At 32.2% G+C, this 26,187-nt stretch overlaps 1 protein-coding gene and 1 long non-coding RNA gene across 2 annotated transcripts; both read right to left on the reverse strand.

Annotated features, from left to right (window-relative positions):
* Positions 1-21,598: 21,598 nt before the first annotated feature.
* LOC145323829 (uncharacterized) lies at positions 21,599-22,511 on the reverse strand. The gene is made up of 2 exons (XM_080166391.1): positions 22,393-22,511; positions 21,599-21,815 (listed from the first exon to the last, which is right to left on the reverse strand). Exons 1-2 carry the CDS (start codon positions 22,416-22,418, stop codon positions 21,659-21,661), a joined length of 183 nt encoding a protein of 60 aa, XP_080022517.1. The 5' UTR covers positions 22,419-22,511; the 3' UTR covers positions 21,599-21,658.
* A 551-nt stretch (positions 22,512-23,062) lies between these two features.
* LOC145323831 (uncharacterized) lies at positions 23,063-25,984 on the reverse strand. Its single transcript, XR_013881114.1, has 4 exons — positions 25,823-25,984; positions 24,240-24,388; positions 23,523-23,681; positions 23,063-23,155 (listed from the first exon to the last, which is right to left on the reverse strand). It is a non-coding gene; the product is annotated as an uncharacterized LOC145323831 (long non-coding RNA).
* Positions 25,985-26,187: the final 203 nt, after the last annotated feature.

Below are 26,187 nucleotides of genomic sequence, written 5' to 3' on the forward strand. Positions count from 1 at the left end.
TATCTTTCTATCATTCTTCCCACTTTTTTAGTTGTCTTACTCCTCCTACCCCTGTGGGGCCAATTTGTTAACCCTGCAGGGCAATCATTAACATTTACCTAAACTAACCTAAACTAAAGTAACCTATCAGAAGCTATTGTGAAAATAAATCGAAACCCGCTAATTTGTTTCCTTTTCATTATCCAAAAGGACAATTCTAACATGTTAAATAGCTATCTGTTAATGGAGTGTAAATAGACAAACATATTAATTTTACCTAAATGAAGAAAAGCTAACTTAAAAAAATAAATGTACAACAAAGTAAAATAAGTTTATGAAGATCCTATAAAGATTTTATATCAAACACTTAAAACTGCTTAAATGTCACAATTTTTAGAAATGCAGTTTTATGTTTTACTTGTAATTAAGCATACATGTGATACATATATAGAGAAATTTAAATTAATAATATTGAATTTATGTTGAATTTAATTACTTTAACTTTTTTATGTTCTTCCTGCTCTTCAAAGAGATGTCAAAAATAGAAGAAAAAATCTAATATGCAAACAAAGGAAAAAATTATGATATTGAGTAAATATATGCTTTATATTAAACATCTCTGGTATGACATGTTGTTGTCCAATGTAGAACTTGACACCTATCCAACAACAAGCAAACACTCTACAACCAGGTCTCTTAATTTCAAAATTTTACAACAAGTAAAGAGTTAAAGAAAAAAGCCTATTATATAAAGTGGTAAGGTTTTTTTGTCTGTACCAAAGGATCTCGATAACTGGTAAACCGATATGTTTCACATTTACAGGGTAGCTTCTCATAGGTCCTGGGGAGGTTTATAACTATTTTAGGGGAGAGTAACACCCCCATCCTAAGAGTAATCACCACTAGAAGAACTAATCCCTTCCCCCCCATCAAAAAAAAAAAAAACTATTTATCTTTTCAAAACTAAAATTAAAAGTAGGTGGGGGGCCTAAACTCTCCACCCTAGAGGCCTTTAGGGATGTAGCCCCTAGTGTTAAAATTAAAGAAATAAAAGACTGCAATCAAACACACTGTATCAGTGTATATGTCACAAATTAGTAAAATGAATATTGTGATCATTAACAAGAAATCAATGTTTTAATAGAGACATTCATTACCCTTCCACAAAACAAGTAAAAAACATGGACTAAAATTCGTCAATTTTAATAGGGCATCATGTATGTTTATAATTCAAAAATTATTTATCACATAATTAAAAATTCAGCTACTTTATAAATTTTATCCGATCGATTGCATGACAAAGAAAAATGGGTCGCTGGATAGACTAAAACATCCTAGTTTATTGGCGATTTTTTTAAATTGTATCCGCGGATATAGAATTTACAATTATGAGATTAAAACTAGTTTTTTTAGCCCCGAGGTGCCGAAGGCACCAGCTAAAAAAACTGGTTTTAATCTTGTGATTGTACATTTTTATATTCGTAGAAAGCGGTTTATAATTCGATGCTAGACATAGTTTTTTCGTATGGATGAGAACAGGTACTATCCACCGGATTCGAATGAATACGAGAAAATACCTTCTGAACCAAATGAACAATAGTTTGTGACGACAATGCAACATGGCATGTTATCTGTCCGTTTTATCTTTCTGGACAAATGGTACAAACAAATGCAAAATTCAGGAAAGTAGGGGATATTAGACTGTAATAGTTATTTCTATCATCGTATTATAAACTGCTTTCCGCGGATATAGAATGTACAATTATAGGATTAATTTTAGCCCCGAGGTGCCGAAGGCACGGGCTAAAAAACTGGTTATAATCTTATGATTGTACATGTTTGTATTCGTAGAAAGCGGTTTATAATACGAGGCTAGACATAGTTTTTTTCGTATGGATGAGAACCGGTTCCTATCCACCGGATTCGAATGAATACGAGAAAATACTTTTTGAAACAAATTAAAAGTTTAATTTGTGACAATGCAATATGGCCATGATATCTGCCCATTTTCTCTTTCTGGACAAATGCAAACAAGTGCAAAATTCAGGCAGGTAGGGGACATCAGACTGTAAATTATGTCCGCCCTTTCAAATAAATATTCAATGATTATCCATTGATCGATCGCAGGGAATAAAAATGTTACGAGGCATTGCGCTTAAGACATGTTTTCTCGCTCACCCACATGCTATGGTTCTTTCTTAGTTTCTAATTTATTTATATTTCTTTATTCTTATTTTAAATTTTAGACAGGAAAGTTAAGATATTATATAAGAAAAAAGTTACAATTTAGCTACAGTTTTTTATTTGGAATTTTAAGTGCAAGAAGTTTATTTAAATTTTGTTGTATTTAAGGAAAATTATATAGGAGAGAATAGCTTTTAGTACTTGCAATAATTTTCTAATTTTTAAGCTTTTATTTTTGCATGAATTAGGTGTAAGATACTTGGAATATTTTTTTGTACTAGCGATTTTTCAATAGAAATTTATTCAAGAATATGGTTTAGAAATCAGTCGTTTTTTTAAGGAAAGGATTGGATTAAAAAATACTGTTATCCCAAGTTTTGTTCATACAATTTGTGTACCTTTATCAAATCTTTATTTGTTGGTTCCAACTTCTAGTGTCTAAACGTTCAGCCAATAATTTAATCTGCATTAGGGGTGATTTAGTTTATCATCAATAGAAATGCATGATAATTTATCTTCCACTAGTGGCTACACCCCTAGAGGCCCTATTGCTTTTTTTATTTAAAATTGTTTATTTGAGAAGAAAAAATTTCTACGATACTTCTTTATGTTGCGTTCAAGTCTCTAAAATATTTAATTTTTTTTCGATTTTTTTATATTTCTCAAAAACCTTTCCTGGACCTATGATAAGCTACCCTGTTAAAGAGAACCCGATCGGTTAAGCGGTTAGCGAGATCCTTCGGTACAGACAGACAGACACACACACATCATACCCTGTAATAAAACAAAATTTAATGGTGTGCATGCATAGGCAATAGTAATATACTCAAATGGATATATATTGTTACCTGGATGGTACACCAAATTTTCATGTTCTCTAATAAAGTGAAACACGTAATAACGATAATTCCATCCATAAAGTAGTTAGGTTTTTTCGTCTGTAGCTAAAGATTTTGATTTCTGGAAGCACTAACTATAAATTTTCCCCAATTGAAGTACAAACTGACCAATAAATTAGTTCCATGTTACTAACGATGCTGTGAGTATTTGTGCAAAAAATATGACGTAACAAAAAAAATTAGCCAATGAGAGGCCGTTATTGACCAATGGCGGCAATGGTAGTGGACTCTCATTGGCTAATTTTTTTTGTTACGTCATATTTTTTGCACCAATACTCACAGCATCGTTACTAACCTAAATTGATAAAAATGTCTCCACCTCATTGCTTGAAATCTTGTACAAGTCAATATAAAATTAATTTTGGTGACAATACTTTTTTTAATTTTAAGGATACAGTCGCATTTTTGTCAGGGAGGAAGAGGACATTGGAATGTAAATTACAGTGGTACCCAAAGTTTTATTACTAATATAGTTTAAGAACTTTGGTTACTTTTGTTAAATCTTTCCCACCAACAATTTTAATGTACAGGATAAGGTTATTGTTTATCTGTACAGACAGACAGACTTGTATATAATACATGATATATGAATTATATACATAACGCGACCGTGGCTCAACACGTAGCGCATCCGCTCGTCGTCGGGAAGGTGATAGGTTCGAATCTCGGGTCGACACCGCGTCATAACTAAAGACGTTAAAAATGATTCCTACTGCTGCTATGTCAGATGCGCGACATAAATAGTTAGAATAGGGGGAATGCCTTGGCCCAAAACAGGCGCAACTCGTTACCATGCACAGTTGGGACTTCTCAGACAAAAGGTCGTGCATCTCAGAGAGTTGGTTGTCTGTTGTATGTTACTTAACCTAATATCCTTGGGTGTTTGGACAGAGAAGGGTGCGTAACAGTCATCCTTAGTTCTCCTGGATTGCTGGACCAGGACCTAGACAGTACACCAAGTTAAAAGGTCCTGGACTGTAATCCCGCCCGTACGAGGTAATCTACTAGGTATATACATAACTATCAAGCTGTTATTATACACAGATAAATTGTTTTACAAATGTGATTATTTATGACATTATTGTCCTTGTTTGCTATTTTAAATTTCCTTTATTAAGACAGCTAAAATAGCTGTTAATTAAATATAGCCGCAGCATCAACGGCTGACGAATCCTGTTATCAACCTTGTATTTAAAATTGCACTACTGAGCAAATATATAATTTGCACTGCGGGATAATAGATGGATAGATAGATAGATAGATAGATAGATAGATAGATAGATAGATAGATAGATAGATAGATAGATAGATAGATAGATAGATAGATAGATAGATAGACAGATAGATAGATAGATAGATAGATAGATAAATAGATTCAAAGTATAGGTTGAAAATAATTGAAACTAAACCGAATCAAAATTTAATCAATATTTGATAGTACCCAATAGTTTTGAGGCAGCGAATAAAGTAGCGTGTTTATAAAACTTTGGGTACCAGTGTAATTTAGTAACTAATGCCCCCTTCATCCCTGTTGAAAACTGTGCTGGTTTGACAGAACATATAAAATGTCCAAGGTTAAGATAAAGAAGATATTTAATTTTCTATGGTTTACTTATTTAGTCCAGCTTCTCTTGAAGCCATTAATAATAAATGCCAAAGTGGTTTATCTTTTTATCTGTTGCAAGCGGCAATGCCCCTAGAGTCCTCTTTGGAAGTCGTCCACCCACCCATCCATTCATTTTAGTTTAAATATAAAATGTAAACAATTTGGCATGGTCAAATACTTTATAGAGGCGATTACTCCACCCAAAAAGAGTTATAACCCTACCCTGGACCTGTGAAAAGCAACCATAAAGAAGAATCTTAGTGGTTCAGCTGTTAGCAAGATCCTTCGTTTCACTCAAGCAGTCAGACATACTGTTTCTTTTATATAAGGATGATCTATATATTATATATCCACTGAACCGATTAGATCTTAAATTTTTACAAATCTTCACAAAGAATATTTCATTTAAATTGGGATGTGCTACATACTATACCTAAACAACTAAAAATTCTAAATGTAGTGTGTCAAATAGGATCTCATGAACAGTCCCATCAACTGCTTTACAATTTTCTTGAAAACTTATTCCGGGGGTAGGTTATAGACAATTTAGCCGGAAAGGGTGTTATTTCATCGCCGTCAAAGTAATGGCACAGAAGAAAAATATATTTTCCCTTTCTTTAACTCATTAAATTTGTATATGAAATGCTAAAAGGAGGAGGGGGGGGGGGGTATTCTCTCCCTTATACAATTTTTTTCAATGTTCGTTATGAAAAATCCCATCCTTGTTCTCAAGGGATGATTATTAAGAGTTGATGATATTTTTACGGATAAAGAGTTGCAATTCACATTTGCCAGGGAGAGGAGGGGACATTGAACTTTAAATTACAGGGGTACCCAAAGTTTTATAACAAAGTGTTTGGTTACTTTTTTGATAGGCTGCTTCCAATCTAGTAGCGTAGAAACTTTTCAGTCGATAATTATAATCTACAGATGATGGTGTTTATTGTCATTGGGATGAACAATAATTTATCGTCATTGTCCTATCCCTTTAGATCCCTGATATTTGCTATTGTCTCCCGAGACCTTCAGAATGGATCAACAATTTTGAGTTAGAATTCCCTGGTGGCTTTTTTTAAAGCATAGCTTTTATACTTTTAGTGTGAGTTTGTTTTCCATTTGTAAGAGCTATTAGAATTGATCTAAAGATTTCAAACTTTGTTTCCATATTGTACTGAAACTTCATGCCATTTCTAAAAAGATAAAGAACGTCGTTCTAGCTCAACTGTGGTCCAAATAAGAGCCCCCGTGTCAAGGGTAGCTTGAAAGTTGGGCGAATTTGGATCCTGCGGTTACTCACGTTTCTAAGGAAATGTGGACTCCCATAATTCAATGGACTTTTAGGCCTGGGGCTACTTTGAAGCATGCACCAATAGACGTGCCCATACCCCCAAAGACCTCCCTCATTGCCACTATCAAGGAGAATTACGCCAGCTTGGACAGGTACATTTTGATCTGGACCTGCCGGTGGTTAAGGAGGCGGGTAAAGGTGGTGATTAAGGCTGGCGGCGATTTTGTTGAATAATCTAATAGTCATATACCTATTTTGCTTGCCAGTTTTTAAAATTCAATAAAATCTTTAAAATTGACGATTTTATGTTCATTTGTTTAGAAGTTAGAATTTGTCCGGTCTTATTTGCCCCACCCTGTATATTGCACAATTGCGTAGCTACAATTTAGACACTTCATGTGTATGTTCAACACTTTAGTAAATACGCCATAGGACAGACAAATAAGTGTTTAGTCGTTCAATTGGCTTTAAAGGCTTGAAGCGCTGCAGTCATGTGTGACGTCATAAAAATTCTTTCAAAAAGGAGGGATGAGAGGAGAAGTGAGAAGAAATTCCTAGAAAAAGATGGAATTAGACGTATTTTTATGACATTACACATGAAACTTTCCATGCGCTTCTAAAGGAATTTATAATCTATTTTTTTTTTTATTTTCAAAAAAAATCAAATTATTATTTAGAGTTACAGGATGTTTTTAATCTGTCTGTGGGTTTGTACCGAGATATCTCGCTAACCGGTATAAGCCTCCATTTCAGTGAAGCTTCTTATAGGTCCAATGGATATTTTTTTATCTTTTAGGGGAATTTGGGGCCCTCAACCCTTCTAAGAAAATTGCCACCAGCCGTTTTAATATCTTTTAAATTTGCATTTTGATTTTAAAAGCCTTCAGGAAATTTGTTAAGAAGTAATAACATGTATCAATGCATTTATTTTACCATTCTTTTGCTTGCGTAGCAACTATGTAATTATGTCTGTCTGTCAAATTATAAGTCAGTCTATCTAATTAACTGTCTGTCTATCTATCTGTATGGCTTTATGTCTGTCTATCTATTTATGAAACTGCGTAAAGTGCCTCCAAAAAATGACGTAACACATTACATGTGACTAATGAGAGGCCAATATAAATTATACCATTCGTCAATTACAATTTATACTGGCCTAGCATTGGTACTTTGTATTGTGCGACGTCATTTATTTGAATGCACTTTATGCTGTTAATCTATCTATCTGTCTGTCTATATATCTAACTATCTGTTTGTCTGTCCATCTCACTATCTATCTATCTAATTGTCTGTCTATCTACTTGTCTGTTAAGCTATTTATCCATATGTCTCTTCATTCATATATATCTCTCTTTTTGGGAAATCTTCATTAATGTCCCTGCATGATTTTGGGCTATTTCATTTTTAATGTGGATGGTTTAATGCTATTCTGCACACTTCTCTCCGTTTGAATACAAATCCTTCAGATACTAAGGGCGCAAAACCTCGGCAAACTAATTAGAGAAAAAAAATCTTTTCCTATAAAGATGAATGTTGTTACTGAACTATTTATGGACAAAATTAACCTTGTTAAAATACTTTTTGTTGTATACAGCGATGTAAAATTACTTTTTGGATCAAGATAAAGGCTTTATTCAGAGGCATAGAATTAAAACAAATATTTACATTGTGGGGAGAGGGAATATTTTAGTTGGAAATAAAAGAGTTTCGTCCCCAAAGCCTAACGTTATCTTATTAGTTGGGGGAGACTTTTATGGAATTTTGATTGGTTGGTTCATTTAATTGAGAGTCAAACGTTTCAATCACTAATTGTAATACAGAAAGGGTGATTTTGTGCAGGAATAAGGTAAAACCAACAAGCAAAATAAATCTAAAATAATATTTGGGGGGCAAATGGAGAGGTCGTCAATTTTACGATGTGTTGCCCCCCAACGACAGCTGAAAAACACGTATAAGTTTCGTGATTTTCTTCCGAATTAATTTCGTTATTGGTATGAGCTGGATTTTGTGTATCAGCATTGGTCATATAACTCAATTTATCGGCCATTGTCTTATCCCTATAGCCCCCTGATTGCGTCCAATGTAAACCTGAGTTTTAATAGTTAATGCATCGTATTATAGACAGTTTTTGTGGATAGTAAAATTATATAATGAATTTCATACTTTTCATTCTATATTAATTTAAATTCACCATTACGTTATTTTTTATCTATAGGAGGTGTAGTACTTTAGCCCTCCCCCCCCCCCCTCTAAATCTTTATTAGGGATGTTAAATTTTGGGGGTGCCTTTAATATCTTTCAATAGTATTTATACATTATTACTAATTTTAATTCACAGAATAGCTTCCAATTTTTCTACTCTATTTTTAGGGGATTTTCTGTAGTATTTGTATTTGCTTACATAGTACACCCTTAATAATATATTATAACATTAAAAAATTGTGTACAAAAAACCTAAATAAGCAGGTTTTGAATGTACGTTAAGAGATATAAGTTTTCCGGAATTGTAATGTAGGGAGTAGATTTGAAATCTGCATCAAATTTTAAGGATTTTTTATAAAATTCGTTTTTTGTATAACTCTTTATCTAAAAGCGGAAATACAAATTAAGTTAATTAATTTTGGCATCTGTGATTGGTGGATTTAAAAAATCTGCGCTCTGATTGGATGTCGTACATAATTCAACCAATTAGAGCGCAGGTAGTTTAAAATCCACCTATCCTATTGGTCAAAATTAATTAACTTAAAATGTATTTTCGCTTTTAGATAAAGAATTTTACAAAAAACGAATTTTATTAAAAAAATCCTTAAAATTTGATGCAGATTTCAAATCTACACCCTACATTAAAATTCCGGAAAACTTATATCTCTTAATGTACGTACGGACTTTCTGGTAACGATTATAGAGTTGTTATGCTTAATAAATTATTCCTAGCTGTTATAGGAATCACCACAAAAATTTCATTAACGGAAAGAGATACACGTTACGGACGGACGTACGGGCGGACCAACCCTAATTATAGAAAGCTTCTCTTTAAAAAATTTATCATATTTGCATCATATTCTACAATAGTATGATGGTTTTGTACGAACGTAAATTAGTTTAATTTACAAGGTTGGACAAAAATTCTATGCATTTCTTTATAGAAGCCGATTCCAAGTCTTTTTCCTCCAATAAAGTGCAGCTTTTCAATAAGTATTAATTTTCGGTTGGTCTGTCTTTCTTGGGCATTATTTTGGATAATATTACAAAATACTTAATATCAGGGAGGGAGGGGACATTGGGCTGTTTATTACATTAGTCCCCAAAGTCTTATAAAACATTTTCTTATTCGTTAGCTTAAGAACCTTGGGGACTTTTATTGATTTTTTTATTGGTTGGTTTATTGAGTTGAGTGTCCAAACGTTTCAACCACTACTTGTATTTTTTGAGAAAATTTTTGTGTCATTATTAGAGAGTACATTAATTTATCAGCCATTGTCTTATCCATTTAGATCCCTGGTCTAATAGGCAATTTTCCATTATTAACAATCTCTTTGGGGTGGGTTTATATATCACGGTAAGTTTGACGAACACACAGACAAACATCGTATTACTAAAATAGTTTTTTGGGGCTCAACTATTCATTATGACTTCCTTGTCTTATTTGGTTAAAAACAATAAATGTTGACATCTAACGATTTCTTTAAAGATGCTAACTTCTTTTATTCAGGGATCTAAAGGGATAACACCATGACCGATAAATTGATGTACATCCCCAATGATGATACAAAAATTACCTCTTGAGTAGATAAAAGTTAATGGTTGACATGTCTCCAAAGTTGTTAAGCCAAAGAATAAAAAACAACACTATTATTAAACTTATTATTATGTTTTAGTATAATCAATATTGCATAAATCCCTTCAAGAATAGCCAACTTAACAGAATCAAACTTTAAAAATGAGATATGAGTAAAAATAAGTAGTTTTTGGTTGATTTTATGGTATCTGTGCATATAAAAGTTAACACCCAAATTTACCTTTATTTTTGAATTTTCATCAATTTTCCTTGAAATATAAAAATATCGTAAAACTGGTTGATTGGGTTTGTAAAGGAATCATTTGAGTATCTTCGGTCGAAAAAGGTCTGATTTGTTAACATTTTTTACCAAGTTATGGCCAAATAATAATGAAACATATAAAAAAAGGTAACACACTTAACTACAAGAATGTTTTATATCAATAAAACGATTCTAACTTGTCTTAATTGTACATTTTTTAAGATTGTCTATAGCATAATTTTAACAATGGCCCTTTAAATGAAACTGTTTCATTTTACCAGTATGGCTTCGAAACTGATCGATATCCGCTGGATGAGAACTGGTTCTTAGTCTTTGTCATACTGAAAATACATGAATAGCATCGTATTACAAGGCAATACAAACATGAGAATAATAATCATAAAATTTAAACCAGTATGTTAGCCTGGGCCTTCGGCCCCTTAGTGCTAACAAAACCAGTTTCATGATTCATTTTAATATCCGCGGAAAACTGTCTATAATACGGTGCGTTAAATAACTACACTGTTAAAAATAATTTTTTTTAGCATCAGATAATACTATATATTCTTCACATTAATGTATAGTATCAATCCGTACGTTATAGGAAAAAAACCTTATTACAATACAAGGAAGATTCCAATACTGTATTGAGCAATACTTAGTGTTCTATGGAGTAACATGTAGTACTAAATAATGTATTTGTCTGTATAGTATTATCCAATACGCTCTTTGGAATAATATTCAATACGGTAGAAGTAAGTTTTTAATACTCTCCTTTGCAATTTTTGTTATCCTCTATCATAATTTTTGATACTCTGTAGAGTATGAAACTGTTTTACTTTGGATGAAAGATCAGTTTATAATATATGATTATTATATGTACATATACATTTTGTTATATCAACAAACATACCAAGCAGAGCAATAAAACATTAATTTAAATGTAAATTTAGTAAAAAAAATGACTTTAAAGATGTTTAGGACTAAACATGATCCTTAAAAATAAAAACTATGGTCAGTCATAATTACAAAAATTAAAACTATAAATCTGAGCATAAATAGTAACATTACATCTCTGTCTAAAACGACCAAGCAGAAACACTTCCATGAGAGGTATGCACCAATGGTGTCTGTATCAACTATTCTTTACATTACAGATTCGTACCCTAGAACGTATGAATAGTTACTATTTCAATAAACCATTCTCTTGCGTATTGTCTGATACGCTACAGCGTATGAAATAGTACTAAATTAAAAAACATTTCTACAGCGTATTTTCCAGTACACTAGAGTCTATCAAATAGTACTATTTTAAGAAACATTTCTGTACCGTATTTTCCAGTATTCTAGAGCGTATCAATCGATACTAAAAAAATGTATGGGTTCTGTATAGTAATAATTATTGTGTTATATAGTATTACATAGTGTTATATATTAATTATATAGTTGTAGCGTACTTACGGTTCCAATACTCTCCAGAGTATCAATTGATACTAAATAAAAAAATTATTTTTAACAGTGTATTCTAAAACCAGTTGAAAATGATTAGAACCCCTTTAATAATAGTATTTATTTATGTTGAATTTTTGTTTACTAATTGATATTTTAAAACAAGGACAATTATGATAATAAGTAGCGCAGCAAAAAAATATAAAAAAGAGTAATAGAAACATAGATGTAAAGACAGTTAGACAAAAAGAAATATAGAAAGAAAAGACGAAAAAAAGATAAAGAAAAAGAAAGATAGAAAAAGAGTGAGAAAAAATAATAAATTTATGCTATCAAACTAAACATTTGATAATAGTTATTTATCGCATCGTATTATAGACAGCTTTCCTTGGATGTTAAAAGGAAAATTATAAGATTAAAACCAGTTTTCTTAGCTCCGAGATTTTCAAAGAGAAAAATAGAGAAATAAAGAGACTAACATAAGAATTTTAAAAAGTCCTTAGACACTTTTATCATCCCTTCAAAAAGATGATTATTCTAAGTTATGAAAAACGTTTGCTACTGACGTGTGTAGTTAAGCTAAAGAGTAGCTGCACTTTAAACAAATAGTAGTAGACAATAAATAGACAACAAGTAATGACACTTTTACATGAATATACACTGTAAAAAATAATTTTTTCTTTTAGTATCAATCTATACGCTGGGGTTGTATTAGACCTGGACCCGTAAGTGTGCTGTATTAACAAAATGAATATATAACACCATGTAGTACTATATACCGTAATAGCTATTACTATACAGAGATATTACGTTTTTAGTATCAATTCTTACCCTACAGAGTAACAAAAATTACGAACCAGAGTATTAAAAACTTCCTTCTAGCGTATTGAATTTTATTCCATAGAGAGTATTAGATAATACTATAAAATGCACGTTCTTTATTTAGTAATATATATTACTCCATAGGACACTGAGTAATACTCAATACAGTATTGGAATCTTCCTTATATCATAATGAGTTTTTTTTGCTAGAACTTATGGGATGATGCTTTACAGTAATGAAATGAATGTATAGTATTATCTGATGCTAAATTTATTTTTTATTTTTAACAGTGTACATGCTTCTGATTTTTTAATCATTTTAGACATATAAATAATAATATTTACAAGATCGCACTTTTAACTTTAGGCCTATTTTATACAAGGATCTAAAGGGATAGGACAAACGCTAATAAATTTATGTACATTCCTAATAATGATAAACAAAGTTAGCCCTTCTTTAGATTAAAAATAGTTTGAAAAGTTTGAATACTGAACTTAATGAATCAACCAATAAAAACTAACTAATGTCCCCAAAGTTGTTAGGCCAACGAATAAGAAAACGTTATTATAAAACTTTGGGGACTTTTGAAATAAACAGCATTTTGTCCCCTCTCTCTCTCTCTCTCTCTCTCTCTCTCTCTCTCTCTCTCTCTCTCTGTTTTTTATAGCACTAGCGGCTACGCCCATAGTATCTAAGGGCTCTATATGTACACGGGTAAGCAAAACAGGTAAAAAATAGCCTAAAACTTTCCCAAGGCACAAAAATAAAATAGTCCAAAACCAACATAAGAAGCTTCCCTAATAAGGAGAATACAATTCATTCCGTAGTTATTGAAATCTTTAGCTTCGGACAAAAAATATTACTATAAAATCTATAAAAATAGGATAGGATCTTTCTTTCCCTCAATATGGCTAGTCGAGCAAAAAACTCTTTTTTTTTTGAAAAATAGAAAATAGTTACTGTTTTACTTTTGGTTAGGTCAGGTTGGGTATATTGGGTAAAGGTTATACCCACAGGTTTACAGCTCTTTAAGTATAGAGTCCCATGTGGATGGCGCCCTTCAGGGTTATGCATAAAAAAACCTTTCTCACTCTGTTTCAATTTATTTAAAATAAATTGTATGGTTCTGTACTTGCTAAATACCGTTTTATTTATTATTATTTTAAATGCCTTAACAAAGATTCCTATGACCATAAGGCATAACAAATTAGGAATATTGAACTGTCGGGAAAGCTCTCCTTAAGTTTTAAAAGTTACTTTTATTGATTTATAAAATTTTCTTGATTCTTAAAATTTTGAAATTATCTATGTTTCGATCTTTCTCTTTTAAAATCAATACACCAAAATGAAATTCGTTACGTTTATAAATATTAAATAAAAGTACATATGTTATACAACAATAAAAACTATAAGAAACTTATTTTCTTTTTCTTCCATCCAAAAAAGTTCACACGCTACGGGGGTGAATAAACGTTCCAAACGAAATCGAATGTTTTGCCGCCACACTGTGGCGCACCGGTACAACCATATTTAGACATAAACCAATAGGAAGCATTGTAGATTTTTCACACAACCAATCAGAAACAGGTATCAAATTTTGGCGGCAAAAAATGTTGGTTTTCAAGATCACAATTGCATTTTATTTTAACTTGCATATAATGATAAAAAATGGAAGAAAAACGTTAGAAATAACTTTCTTTTTGATTTTTAATCAATTTATTTACTTTTTCTGTTTGTCATTGATTTTAAATCAAATGTTTTTTCGAGATTTAAAAAAAATCATTTTTTTAGGGAAGAAAGTTTTTGAAAGTAATATAAAAAAGGTTTTGTTAGATTTTTTATTTGTACATTTATTGTTTTATGTCAATGTTTTAAATGGTATTTTTTTTTAATTATAAAGATGAAAATTGTAAGATTTTTATTGGATATTCTGTCAGAGGCATATTTTTTACCTTTAAAATAGCCTAATGCCTGCCAATGAATCAGCCAAGCCGACCCAAAGGGGCACACTGGTCCAGCGGTTGTTGAATACGCTCTGTTTCTTTTCCTTTTAAACTTTTGACATTTGATGTCGATATAAAGTTTAAATGCATTATATAGTAGCTTTGCTCTTATTATATAGTAGCTTTGCTCTTAGGCTCTAGAGCGCGCCGAGGAGGGCGAAGGAGATTTGGAAAAACCCTAGACTAAAACCTTCTCTGAAAATTACGACTAATTCTGACCAGCATTTTAGCTGCAGACAAAAAAAACATTCAACTTTGTTTTATGTGACAAGATACATGGCTTTGATTTTTTTGTACAATGACCGTAGCTGACATATTATCGAAATAACGACATACTCTAATTCCATATTCATGACTGTTAATAAAATAATTTTGGATTTAGTGGAATCTTTGTCTAAAAAAAATATCATATTTCTATTTATCACTAAATCTCGAAATATAGCAAAACCTTTATTTTTCAATCTTTCAAAGATTTCTAATATAAAAATTGAATATTGTACCAATTCTTAAATAATTGATCAAAGAGAAATATCATGTTATATCGTAACAGGAAGCAAGCCTAAATTTACAATCGATGTTTCCCATTATAAAATGGACGGACGGACGGACAAAAAAAACACTTATATGGTTAAGCCACGTTATTTAACAAGGTACAAAAGTATGAAAGCTGTTTGAATGATATCTATATTCTAAAAGAAATATTTTTTTCTAATTTTTTGGGTGACGGGTGTTTAGTTTATACTGTTAACAAGCGGCTGCACCCCTAACTTTCAGGGGCATCGAAGGGATAAGGAAGGTCAGAAAAATAGCCTAAAACCATACTTGACTTATCATTAAAAATTAAATAGCCTAAAACCATCTCAGGACCTATAAGAAGCTTCACTGTAAAGTAGAACCAAGATCATTCGAATTAGACAAAAAATAATACTTTATATTATACTAGCGGCTTCGCCCCTAGCCTCTAGGGGCTTTGCCCCAAGAGGTTTGATCAACCTAATTTTTCGTATTTTAGATTTAAAATAAGAATTTAAAAAAATAGGGGGGATGGATTTTTTTGGGAGGAGGGGTACGGTAGTCGACCCCAATATTTTAGTTTTAGTTTAAAAAAAAAAATTTGGGGGGGGGATATTTCATTTCACCCCCCAAGAAAATAGTTATAAATCTTACCGGGACCTATGAGAAGCTACCCTGTGAAGGAGAACCCTATAGGTACAGCGGTTAGCGAGATCCTTTGGTACAAACAAACAAACAGACAGACAGACATCGTTCTACTTTGTATTATAGATAACTACTTTATATAATAGGATATGTCATTGTTACAACTTATTTTAGTTTAGTTGGAATATCATTAACAATATGTCATTTTTAAAAAAATATTAGGCTGTATAATTATTATAGTATAGGTAAGCATAAGCACCTGATATTCACGATGACATTCATATTAACATTTTGCATTACTAGTGTTTCTTCTGACCGTAAGCATCCTTTAACAATTATGACTACTCCGCAATCCTATTATATAAAGTAGTAAGCGTTTTTTGTCTGTCCCGAAGGATCTCGCTGAACCGATATTGTTCTCCTTTACAGCGAAGCTTCTTATAGGTCCTGGGAAGGTTTTAAACTATTTTTGGGGAGGGTGTCTTCTACACCCTCTCCCCCCCAAAAAATATTTGTTTTACTCTTTTGAAACTCAAATTTAAAATGGGATGAGGTCGACTTTTCCCCCTCGTACCTTAAGTACCCCTAGAGGTCTCTAGGGGCGTAGCCGCTAGTATGAAAAAAAGTAAATTCGTATTTACTTTTAGAGTGAAATTTAAAGTTGCAAGTTGCCATTTAATCAGGGCTCGGCAGCTGTAATTGCACAAAAGCCTTTAAGCAACCGCTAATTTAAACCCGTTAGGTTGCAGAAAAAATATTTCTCGACTGTTGGGATTTGCATTTCACATTAAGACATCCAGTAGATTTTTAAAGCGGCCCATGGTTGTCTTAAGCGCGGGTGCCAAGCCCTGCGTTTAATAAAGCCTTAACACGATCCCAAATGCCCGGTGGAAAAGTTAATTTTCTCGTATGAAACCACAAAGTGCTATGAATAGGGCTTTATTCTAGTTTTTTTTTAAGGAAAGAAGCATAACTTTTCATCAACTTACTTTCATCTATAATACAAAGTAGAATGATGTCTGTCCGTCCGTCTGTCTATGCGTCTGTCCCTTAAGATCTCGATAACCACTGAACCGATCGGATTCTACTCTTTAGGGAATATACCTACTGGTCCTGTGGTGGTTTTAGGCTATTTCCTTGGGGGGTCGGACCCCCCCTACCCCTCCAAAAACAAAAAATCCCCCCACCATTTCTTTAAAGATTATTTAAAATAGTGGTGGAGTGGGGGCATCTCCAGGTAATAAAAGATGTCCTCTTGGGGCACAGGGAGGGACGAAGGCTAGGGACGAAGCCGCTAGTAGTAAAAAAAAAGTAACAGAATGTCCGTCTGTCTGTATCTTTGTATGTCTGTTAGTCCGTCTGTACACTAGAACAATATATCACTTCTTTTAGGTTCTTATAGGTCTTTTGAAGGTTTTAAACTATTTTTTGAGGGGGTTATTTCCTCCCCCAGAGAAAAAAAATCATATCCTTGTGTTTTTGTAAATATCAGGTATCCTAAGGGATAAGAAATTTGACAATAAATTGATGATAAGCAATATATTACCCATCTGTAGATTTATAGTATTGGTTAAAAAATTTAAACACAGTTAGTTAAGATACAACAAATGAAAATTCAATAAAAGTACCAACAGTTTTCAGCTAACAAATATGATAACGTGGTTATAAAACTTAGGTTACCACTGTGATTTACAGTCCAATGTCCACTTCTTCCTTGGTAAATTTATGATTGAAAATGGTTTGTTCTTGTTAATGTATGTAGCTATCCTAAGCTTTTAATTGGGTTCTACATATATAATAAGAATATGTGGATACTGCAGGGAAAGAAGGGATAAGACAATGGCCGATAAATTGATGCATATCCCCAATGTTGATAAACAAAATTACCACTTATGTAGAATACAATTACTGGTTAAACCGTTTGGAGACTCAACTTAATGAAACATTGAATCAAAAATCAATGAAAGTACCCATAGTTGTTAAGACAACTTCATTTTAATACATTGGGGACTATTGTAATAACAGCCCTGGGAAGGTTTATAACTATTTTGAGGGAGGGTACCGCCACCCTTCAAGAGAAATCACAAGAAAATCATTTTTTTAAAAGCAAGATATTTCAACGCAACATAAAGAGGTATCGTAGAGACTTGTCCGCATCATAGATAGGTATCGTAGCCTCGTAGGGACTTGAACAAAAAATAACATTTTAAGTGCCACTAGAGGACTCTAGGGGCGATTCCGCTTGTATATTATAATTGGCTACTTTTTGCGGAGACCGATTAAAGTAATAATAATCGTTGAATTTCAATTTCTTTAGTGGTCTAATTATTACACGCAAACAAAAAATATATGGACACCCTGTTGACCGAGGTGCTATTGCGTTGACATACTTTGGATAAACCGGTTTTTAAGGCAGAATTTGTTAAAAATCGCCAAACATTTTTTTTCTGATACAAAATGTCCCACATCAATGAAGAAATTAAGATTTACAAGATTATTAATTTCTGTCAATGGCAAGTGGGTGAAATTAAGCAATACTTGTGTCCTATTAAAAACACCCTGTATAAGTTCCAGGGTTCTAAATTGATAAGACAATGGTCATTGAATGATGATACACTAAATTACCTCTACTGTAGAGCCAACGAATAAGAAATCTTCAAGGGGACTAGTGTAATAAACAGCCCAATGTCCCTTCCCTTTACTGTACAAATTCACAATTTTTTTTCGATATTTGCAATAAAGTATACTACTCGCAGACAATATTATTTAGCAACTATTTACAAGTTGTTGATGATGTAATACTAGAATTTATGTTTAATAGGAACATTACTATAATTCGTATTTCACTTTAGTATTTTCCACGGCAAAGCTTCTTTGTAAATTTGATTATACGTTCTTTTATTGTCTTAAAGGAGATAGTTTTGAGTCTAAGCTAAAAAAACGTCGTCAAAACTAAAAATATGTTATGCAAAGTACATACTGCTTATATGTAATGCAAGTGACATATTGAAATGCTTTGATCAATGAATGAACAGGCCTAACAAACTATAGGATAACAAAACTGGAAAGGTATATTTAACTTTTATATGACACGAATTTATGTCTAATGTATTAATGATTTTATTATTATTTGGATCTTACACCAAATTATTATGTACTCTAATAAAGTGAACCTTGTAGCTGTCTAAAAAAATGAACCCCCCCCCCCCTCATCACCTCCTCTGTTACTGGATGAAATAACTGGCAAATAAATGATGTCGAAGATATCAACCTAAATTGACGACAATTTTTCCCAAGTCATAACATCCACAATATATTCTACTACCGGCTTCGCCCATAGCCTCTAAGGGCTTTGCCCCAAGAGGTTTGATCAAACCAATTTTTCGTATCTTAGATTTAAAAGAATTTTTTTTTTTTTTTTGGGGGGGGGGTAGTCGACCCCACTATTCTAATTTTAGTTTTAAAAAGAAAAAAAAATTTTAGGGGGTATTTTTCATTTTTTTTTGGGGGGGGGTCGGGTGTGTCGCACCACCCAAGAAAATAGTTATAAACCTTCCCGGGACTTATGAGAAGCCACCCTGTAAAGGAGAACCCGATCGGTTCAGCGGTTAGCTACAAACAAACAGACAAACAAACAAACAGACAGACATCGTTCTACTTTGTATTATAGATAGCCATTATGTATTGTTAATAAATTTATACTCTAGAAACCATAATCGTTGGTTTATAATTAACCTGTCTGTTTATTACACAATAAAAGTTATATCTTTTAAAATATCATCATCCTTGTTTTAATTTCTATTAAAAATAATAATGAATAATATTTTTTAACAAGGTCGCATATTTGTGTTGTTTTCTATACTGACCAAGAAAAATGTAAATAGTACATACAAATAGTACATACAAATAGTACATACAAATAGTACATACAAATAGTACATACAAATAGTACATACAAATAGTACATACAAATAGTACATACAAATAGTACATACAAATATTACATACAAATAGTACATACAAATAGTACATACAAATAGTACATACAAATAGTATGACAAATAGTATGGAAGTCAAGTATGACAACATCCATAAAAGCTAAGCTTTGAAACAGTAGGACTAAGAACATCAACACTTTAGCAGAATATGTATAATTCTGAACAAAATAAATTTGTTGCAAAACTGTTTATATACAGGATAATGTTTAAAGGCATACTTACATTTTTAAGACTTGATTATGGAGATGCTTCGTTTTTAATATTGTACCTTGTTGTAATATAATTAATATTCTAAAAATATTCTAAAAAGCAGAGGAATAGGATAATTAACCCTTATAAAAAAATTGTCAAAAATTGTTACAGATCAACATGTTTTGAATGAACGTACTGACATTCTGGTAACGATTATAGAATTTCTACACTTTATAATACTACGGGAATCCCCACGCCAAGATTGAAATCGATAGGACAATTCTAACATGCTTAAATTATTGATAAAAGTTTTCCGTTACGGACGGATAAGACAATGGACAATAAATTAATGTCAGTAGTCAATGATATCAACAAAATTACAGTCAAACATTATTATGAGTTTGTACAACCCAATTAATATTAAATAAAAGTCTATAACAAACAAAAAATAGAACTTGTTTTAAACTTTTAGGAACCACCATATTTTACTGTCTAATTCCCTACCACCTAACTTCCCCACCCCAATCCACACAATCAAATACTAAGTAACCTATGAACAGTGAACTGAACACTGCAGTTCTTTGATTGCATGGCCTTTTTCCGGAAGTTATATGCTACGAAAGTTTTTTTTTGAAAAGTTAAATTTCTACATTAACTAACAAAAATAAAAATGAAGTTAACTTTTTAAAGGTATTTTTGTACTATTTGATATAATTAAGTTAATTTTAGACCCCAATAAAGATAATTTATATTTACCCATATGGGATTCTTTATTTACAGGGTTAAAGGATGGGAAAATTAAGGTGGTTTCCCTCGAGCTGCCTAGTTAAGCACAGAACCTCCTTCTTATTCGGAAATAAATTGAAAATAAGCGAGAGAGGGTATTTTTTCGTGTGTTTGTGTTTAAAAATAATTTTTGGTATATTGATTCCTGGAACAACAAAGTATAATGTTGCAAGCGAAGCAACTCTATAATCAAGTCCTAAAAATGTAACTATGTCCAAAAACATTATCCAGTATCAAGCAGTTTTTCAACAAATTTACTTACAATTTTGCTTCGACTCTTATACATTTATATTCTGATTATTCTGACACTATACAAGTGTTAATTTCCGTTTGTCCTACGGTTTCAGTGCTTCGCTTCTATGGATGTTGTCATCCTCGTTGTCGGGTTAGGTTTAGTTATATCGAGCACAGGGTAGCCCAACAAGATTAGGGTACTGCAAGGGGTAATAAATAGAAAAAAACTAACCCCCGGGCCCCGCCCCTTTTTCATTTTAAAAAATTTATTTTAAAAACAAGGATGGCAACATTCATAAAAGCGAAGCTCTGAAACGATATGGGAGAAACGAACATTATACACTTGTAGAGTTCAGAACATAATAATCAGAAAATAAATGTAAAAGTCTATACATTTAAACAAAAGAGAAGGCGAAGGTCATCTCCAACAAAAAGCAGCGTTTTATTATTTACGGAAAATTTTATAATATAATCCCCAGGACTTAATTAATACCATAAAAAAACCTAGTTTTTACCACTTTTACGGTAAAATTTTACCAGCCTTTACGTTTTAACAGGTGGTAAAATTTTACCGTAACCGTGGTAAAAACACTTTTTGTGGTATTTTCTCACGGTTTTTACCAGCTTTTTTTACCACAATTTTCGGTCAAATTTTACCAGATTTCCGGTAAAATATTACCATTTTAGGACGCAAATTTATACCAGATTTTGACCAATTTTTACCACTTTTTTGGTAAAATCTTACCGCAAATTTCTGTAAGATTTTACCGAAAAAGTGGTAAAACTGTTCAACACCTGGTAATATTTTTGTCCTAAATTGGTAAAATTTTACCGGAAATCGAGTAAAAATTGACCAAAAATTGTGGTAAAATCGGGTGGTAAAAATCATGAGAAAGTGGTAAAAAACGACTGACCCTAATTATAGAGAAGCTTCGCTTTTAAAAATAGAAAAAATTATAAAAATTTTTGTTGTATTTTTATATTTATTTAACTTGAACATAAAATAATAATTCTAATAATCAGCAGCCGTTCTCAATGTCTCGCAGCTGAGGACCCTTGGGTGCGCCGCCAAACACACAAGTGTTCTTGATTCTACTGCTCTGGCCGAAAACTGTTGCGCAACCTCCTGGATTTGCTGGGCACCGGCCCCATTCCCTCGTATCACTGATATTCAACCTGGAATAAAATTGCTCATTAGTTAATTAGATAATTACAGGGATATAAAGGGATAAGACAATGGCTGATAAATTGATGTTCATCTCTAATGATGATACACATCATTACCCCTTCTGTAGATTACAATAAGTGATTGAAATGTTAGGACACTCAACTTAATGAACCAACCAATAAAAAATCAATAAAAGTACCCAAGGTTGTTAGGCCAAAGAATAAGAAAATGTTATTTGAAAACTTTGGGGGCTAGTGTAATTTACAGCCCAATGTCCCATCCCTCCCTACTAAATATCTAATCTATAATACAAAGTAGAACGATGTCTGTCCGTCCGTCCGTCCCAAAGATAAAGCCTATACTCGCTGTTTACGCAAATGTGTCAGAACTTCCCCCCCCCCCCTTACTCTCACACCTAAATTTTTTCTTTTGAAAGCAAAAATAAAAGTGTGTAGGTTCGACTCCCCCTCTCCCCCCTCATTCATTTCCTACAGGCATCTTGACACGTGGCAAAAAAATCAGCAAACTTATCTAACTAAACATCTTTGAAAACGCAGAACGAGAAAAAATAAAGGGAAAGCTTACCTGGAAAACATAAGCAGTAACAACATCCGTGGCTAACAAGAACAGGCTGGGGCCATAGTACTCGGCATTACTGATTATATGCTTCACGTGGCATATGGAGTCGCTGAACGCGGGGTCCTAAGTTATGGAGGATTAAATGAAGGAAGGAAGTGGACTGTTTATTACACTAGTCCCCAAAGCTTTATTTTCTTCTTCGTTGCTTTAACAACTCTAGGGACTTTTATTGAATTTTGAATGGTTGATTAATCAAGTTAAGTGTCTAAAGCTTTCAACAACTAATTATACTCCACAGAAGGGGTAATTTTGTGTATCATCATTGCTGATGTACATCAATTTATCCGCCATTGTCTTGTCCCTTTAGATCCCTGTCCCAAACAAGTACTAATATTAGATAAATTTAGACCTAAACCCCAGGCAGGGAGGGTAAAATGGTGTAAATATCATAATGGTATCCAAAGTTTCAGAAACAAGTTTACTTATTCGTCAACTCAAAAACTTTGAGTACCTAATTTTTATTAGTTAAATCTTGATTTAATTTCAATACTTCGTCTTTTGTCCTATCCCATAAGAACCATGTTTCCCGTTGTGTCTACAGAAACGTAAATTATTTTAGTACAATCTTTTTTTAAACTTAAACAATATTTTACTTCGTCTTAAATCATTTAATAACCCATTCCTGAATAGCCTTCTTTAAGAAGTTGAGCATAGATTTTAGCAAGGCAGCCCGCTGGGGTAGGCAGGTCAAACCAGGCTTGGGTACGTCCTAAATAATCAGATAGATTGATATTAATAATATGTTTTGTTATATTTAACTATTTTCAATAGTATAGGGCTACGTTATAGGATTTTATTTTTATTTAAGCAAAGTTTGTGTTATACAATATAAGATAAAAATCAATATTTCTTCATATATCCTATCTCTTTTTTACATTTTCGCATATCTTTATAATATTTTATCATTTCTTATTCAACTTCTATAAATGCCAGGAAAGGAAGTTACACTGGACTGTAAGTTTTACTGGTCTTGAAGGTTTAATCAACACATCTCTCATTCGTTGGCTTGCAACTTAAAAAACTTATCGTCCATTGTCTTATCCCTTAAGATCCCTGTATAAATAAACAATGCATACCTGTTGAATAAGATGAGAAGCTAGCCTAGAGCTAGAACCTGAGCCACTAGGACCAGCAATGGGATCAACAGCATCCGCATCCTGAGCCGCCGCCAGCTCCTCCTGAGCGGCTATGGCCGCTACGTCATGAATAGTTTCTGATCTATCACTCTTACAGCCCTAAATAATATTTTTTATTCCATCGTATTATAGATAGCTTTCTGTGGATATTCAAATAAAAATCATATAATTAAAGCCAGTTTTGTTAGCCCTGAGAGGCTTAAGGCTTAGGCTACCAAAACTGGTACTTGTATTATGATTTTTATTTGGAAAATGGTCAGTATACATGTTTTATCATTATGGCTGAGAACCGTTTCTAATCAATTTTAATTTGTTTCGAAGCCACGCTGGAAAAAGAATGAAAAACAAATTTTTCTAAACTTTTGAATATATTTCTTATTATAAAGAATCTACTTTATTATAATACGCTTTGTTTGTCCGCTTTATACGTCTGTGATGCAATATTTAACATGCGATCCTTTTCAAGACAGACGGCGAGAAACCAGTATATAATTTACTACGTCCGTCGGTCATGCTTTAAAAGACAAAGAAACTTATTTTTATAAATTGTGCGTATTTTTCTTTATTTCTATGATATACATTATGGATGATGTCAACCTTGTTTTTTTTACCTAGCTTTCAGTGTAATACTTGTATATCAAACCATGAAAAACATACCTAGTAACAAAAGTAATGTGTTCCAATTCACTGCTGGCCAACTGTATGACCTTAAGGAGTGACTCCAACATGCCGCAGGACACCAGCGCCTCGCCGCTGCTCTCATACGACGCCAGGTGGTACAGGAACAGCCCGGAATACAGCAGACCCTGAATATTTTGGTTAGGTTAAAAAGTTATCATTCCTAAGTAAAGAACAGAATAAAAATATGGAAATAAATATTATATATTTAAAGTAATAAAGAAAGATGGATAAATAAAGATCGGTCTTATATGTATTTGATTTGTTTGGTTTTATTTTCTTCCATTCTAGTTTGTAAAGAGAGTTTAAAAATGCATGTTTTAAAAATTAACAATGCTGAGCTTACAAACCGCTGGATCGATCTGTATGGTTCTCCTATTCAATTAGCTTCTCATAAGATCAGGGAATGTTTATAACTATATATATATATTCTCACTCCTAGGAGAAGTAACCCTAATATTGTTTTTTTTTTTAATTCTTATTAAAACTAAACAGTAAAGAAAGGGCACCCCAGTACATTTTACGAATGCTCTATGCAAGGTGAAATTCCGAGATCTTAAGCTTCAGACAAAAAAAGCCTTCCTACTTTATAAAATAAGACATGTGAAAAGCCATTAAAGGGAGTGTGAACGTAAAAATTTCTCATCTGATTATCAAATCTTAACATTTACTAAGCACATTTCACTACACTGATCAACCAAAAACGTCCTATTAACAAAAATATCCAGGAATAATGCCTTGATTTTATGGTATTTTGAGAGGGAAAAAGGAAAAAACAGGGAAAATCTGAACGTTTTTGATTCTTATAATGTTTGTAGGGATATTTAACTTGTCATATATAGTTGAAACAATTTACTTACTGTTAAGGATTTATTTTATGCTATAAAATTGCCAATTAGTTTTTTTATAACGTAGTAGTTAGGTAATAAAGACATATTTTAAATTCGTATTATTGACAAAAAAAATACCTCACTGTCTACAAAGGGTTGAATCTCATAGGTTATTTAAAATAATGATATCCTTTTATTGTGTTGGACAATAAATAACCCACTTTGGAGAATTAGTTTACACTTTTATCAGACTGTTTATAAAAAAATATTGCGTCTTTATTATTTAAAAATTTGTAATTAAAGGTGGGCAAGAGATGGGCCATCTAAAGTTAATTGGATAATAATAAAAAACCTGTTTCTGGCTTTGTTATTGTATTTGGTTTTCAATAAAAAATATTGCTTATTTTATCAATTTCTAAGTAACTATACATTGGTTTAAAGCAAGGATTATGTTAAAAGTCAGCTTAACTGTTAGGAAAAATCTAGAACTATGTGAAAAAGTTTAATTTTAGCTATAATGGGAGAAAAAATCAATTTAATGGACATTTTATATAATACGGAAAATTTCTTCCTTTCCCTGTACCTTATAAAAATCGTCGGAAAAAGCCGTTTTTTTAAGCAAACTAAAGCGCGTTTTGCTCTATCTGTGAGATATTATGAATGAGATAATGTTAAGATTTGTTATTAAGATGAGAAAAATTTACGTTCACAGTCCCTTTAAAGACACAATACCTGTAATAATAATGTACAAACTTTTCAACCAATAATAATACCCTGGCCTTTCTAATTATAAGCCTAGGCAGAGCCATGCTGGTGATGCTAGCTCAAGCGTGGACCGTGGTTTATATAGAACTGAACTCCTGAAGCCAATAACCAATTACAGGGTTACGAAAGTTTAAATTGATGTTATTTTTTTTTAATGTTAATATTGAATGTAATATAGTTTTGTAATGACATATAAAATATATTCAATAGAATATAAAAAAAATATAGTGCATTCAATATTAAAAAAAATATTTAAATATATATAGTTGTTAACCATATATATATGAATCTATTTCCGGCCGGGTTCTTAAAAGATAATGCCGCGTTTTTTC

This window comes from Acartia tonsa, chromosome 7, assembly GCF_053477335.1.
Source record: "Acartia tonsa isolate MP-2025a chromosome 7, ASM5347733v1, whole genome shotgun sequence".
NCBI classification, from domain to species: Eukaryota; Metazoa; Arthropoda; class Copepoda; order Calanoida; family Acartiidae; genus Acartia; species Acartia tonsa.

Excerpts from the sequence above, each read along its gene's own strand:
- LOC145323829 (XM_080166391.1), bottom strand. The coding sequence starts at position 22,418 with ATGTTGTTACTGCTTATGTTTTCCAG. Across the intron at positions 21,816-22,392 it reads TTACTGCTTATGTTTTCCAG|GTTGAATATCAGTGATACGA; the intron begins GTAAGCTTTCCC and ends ATTTTATTCCAG.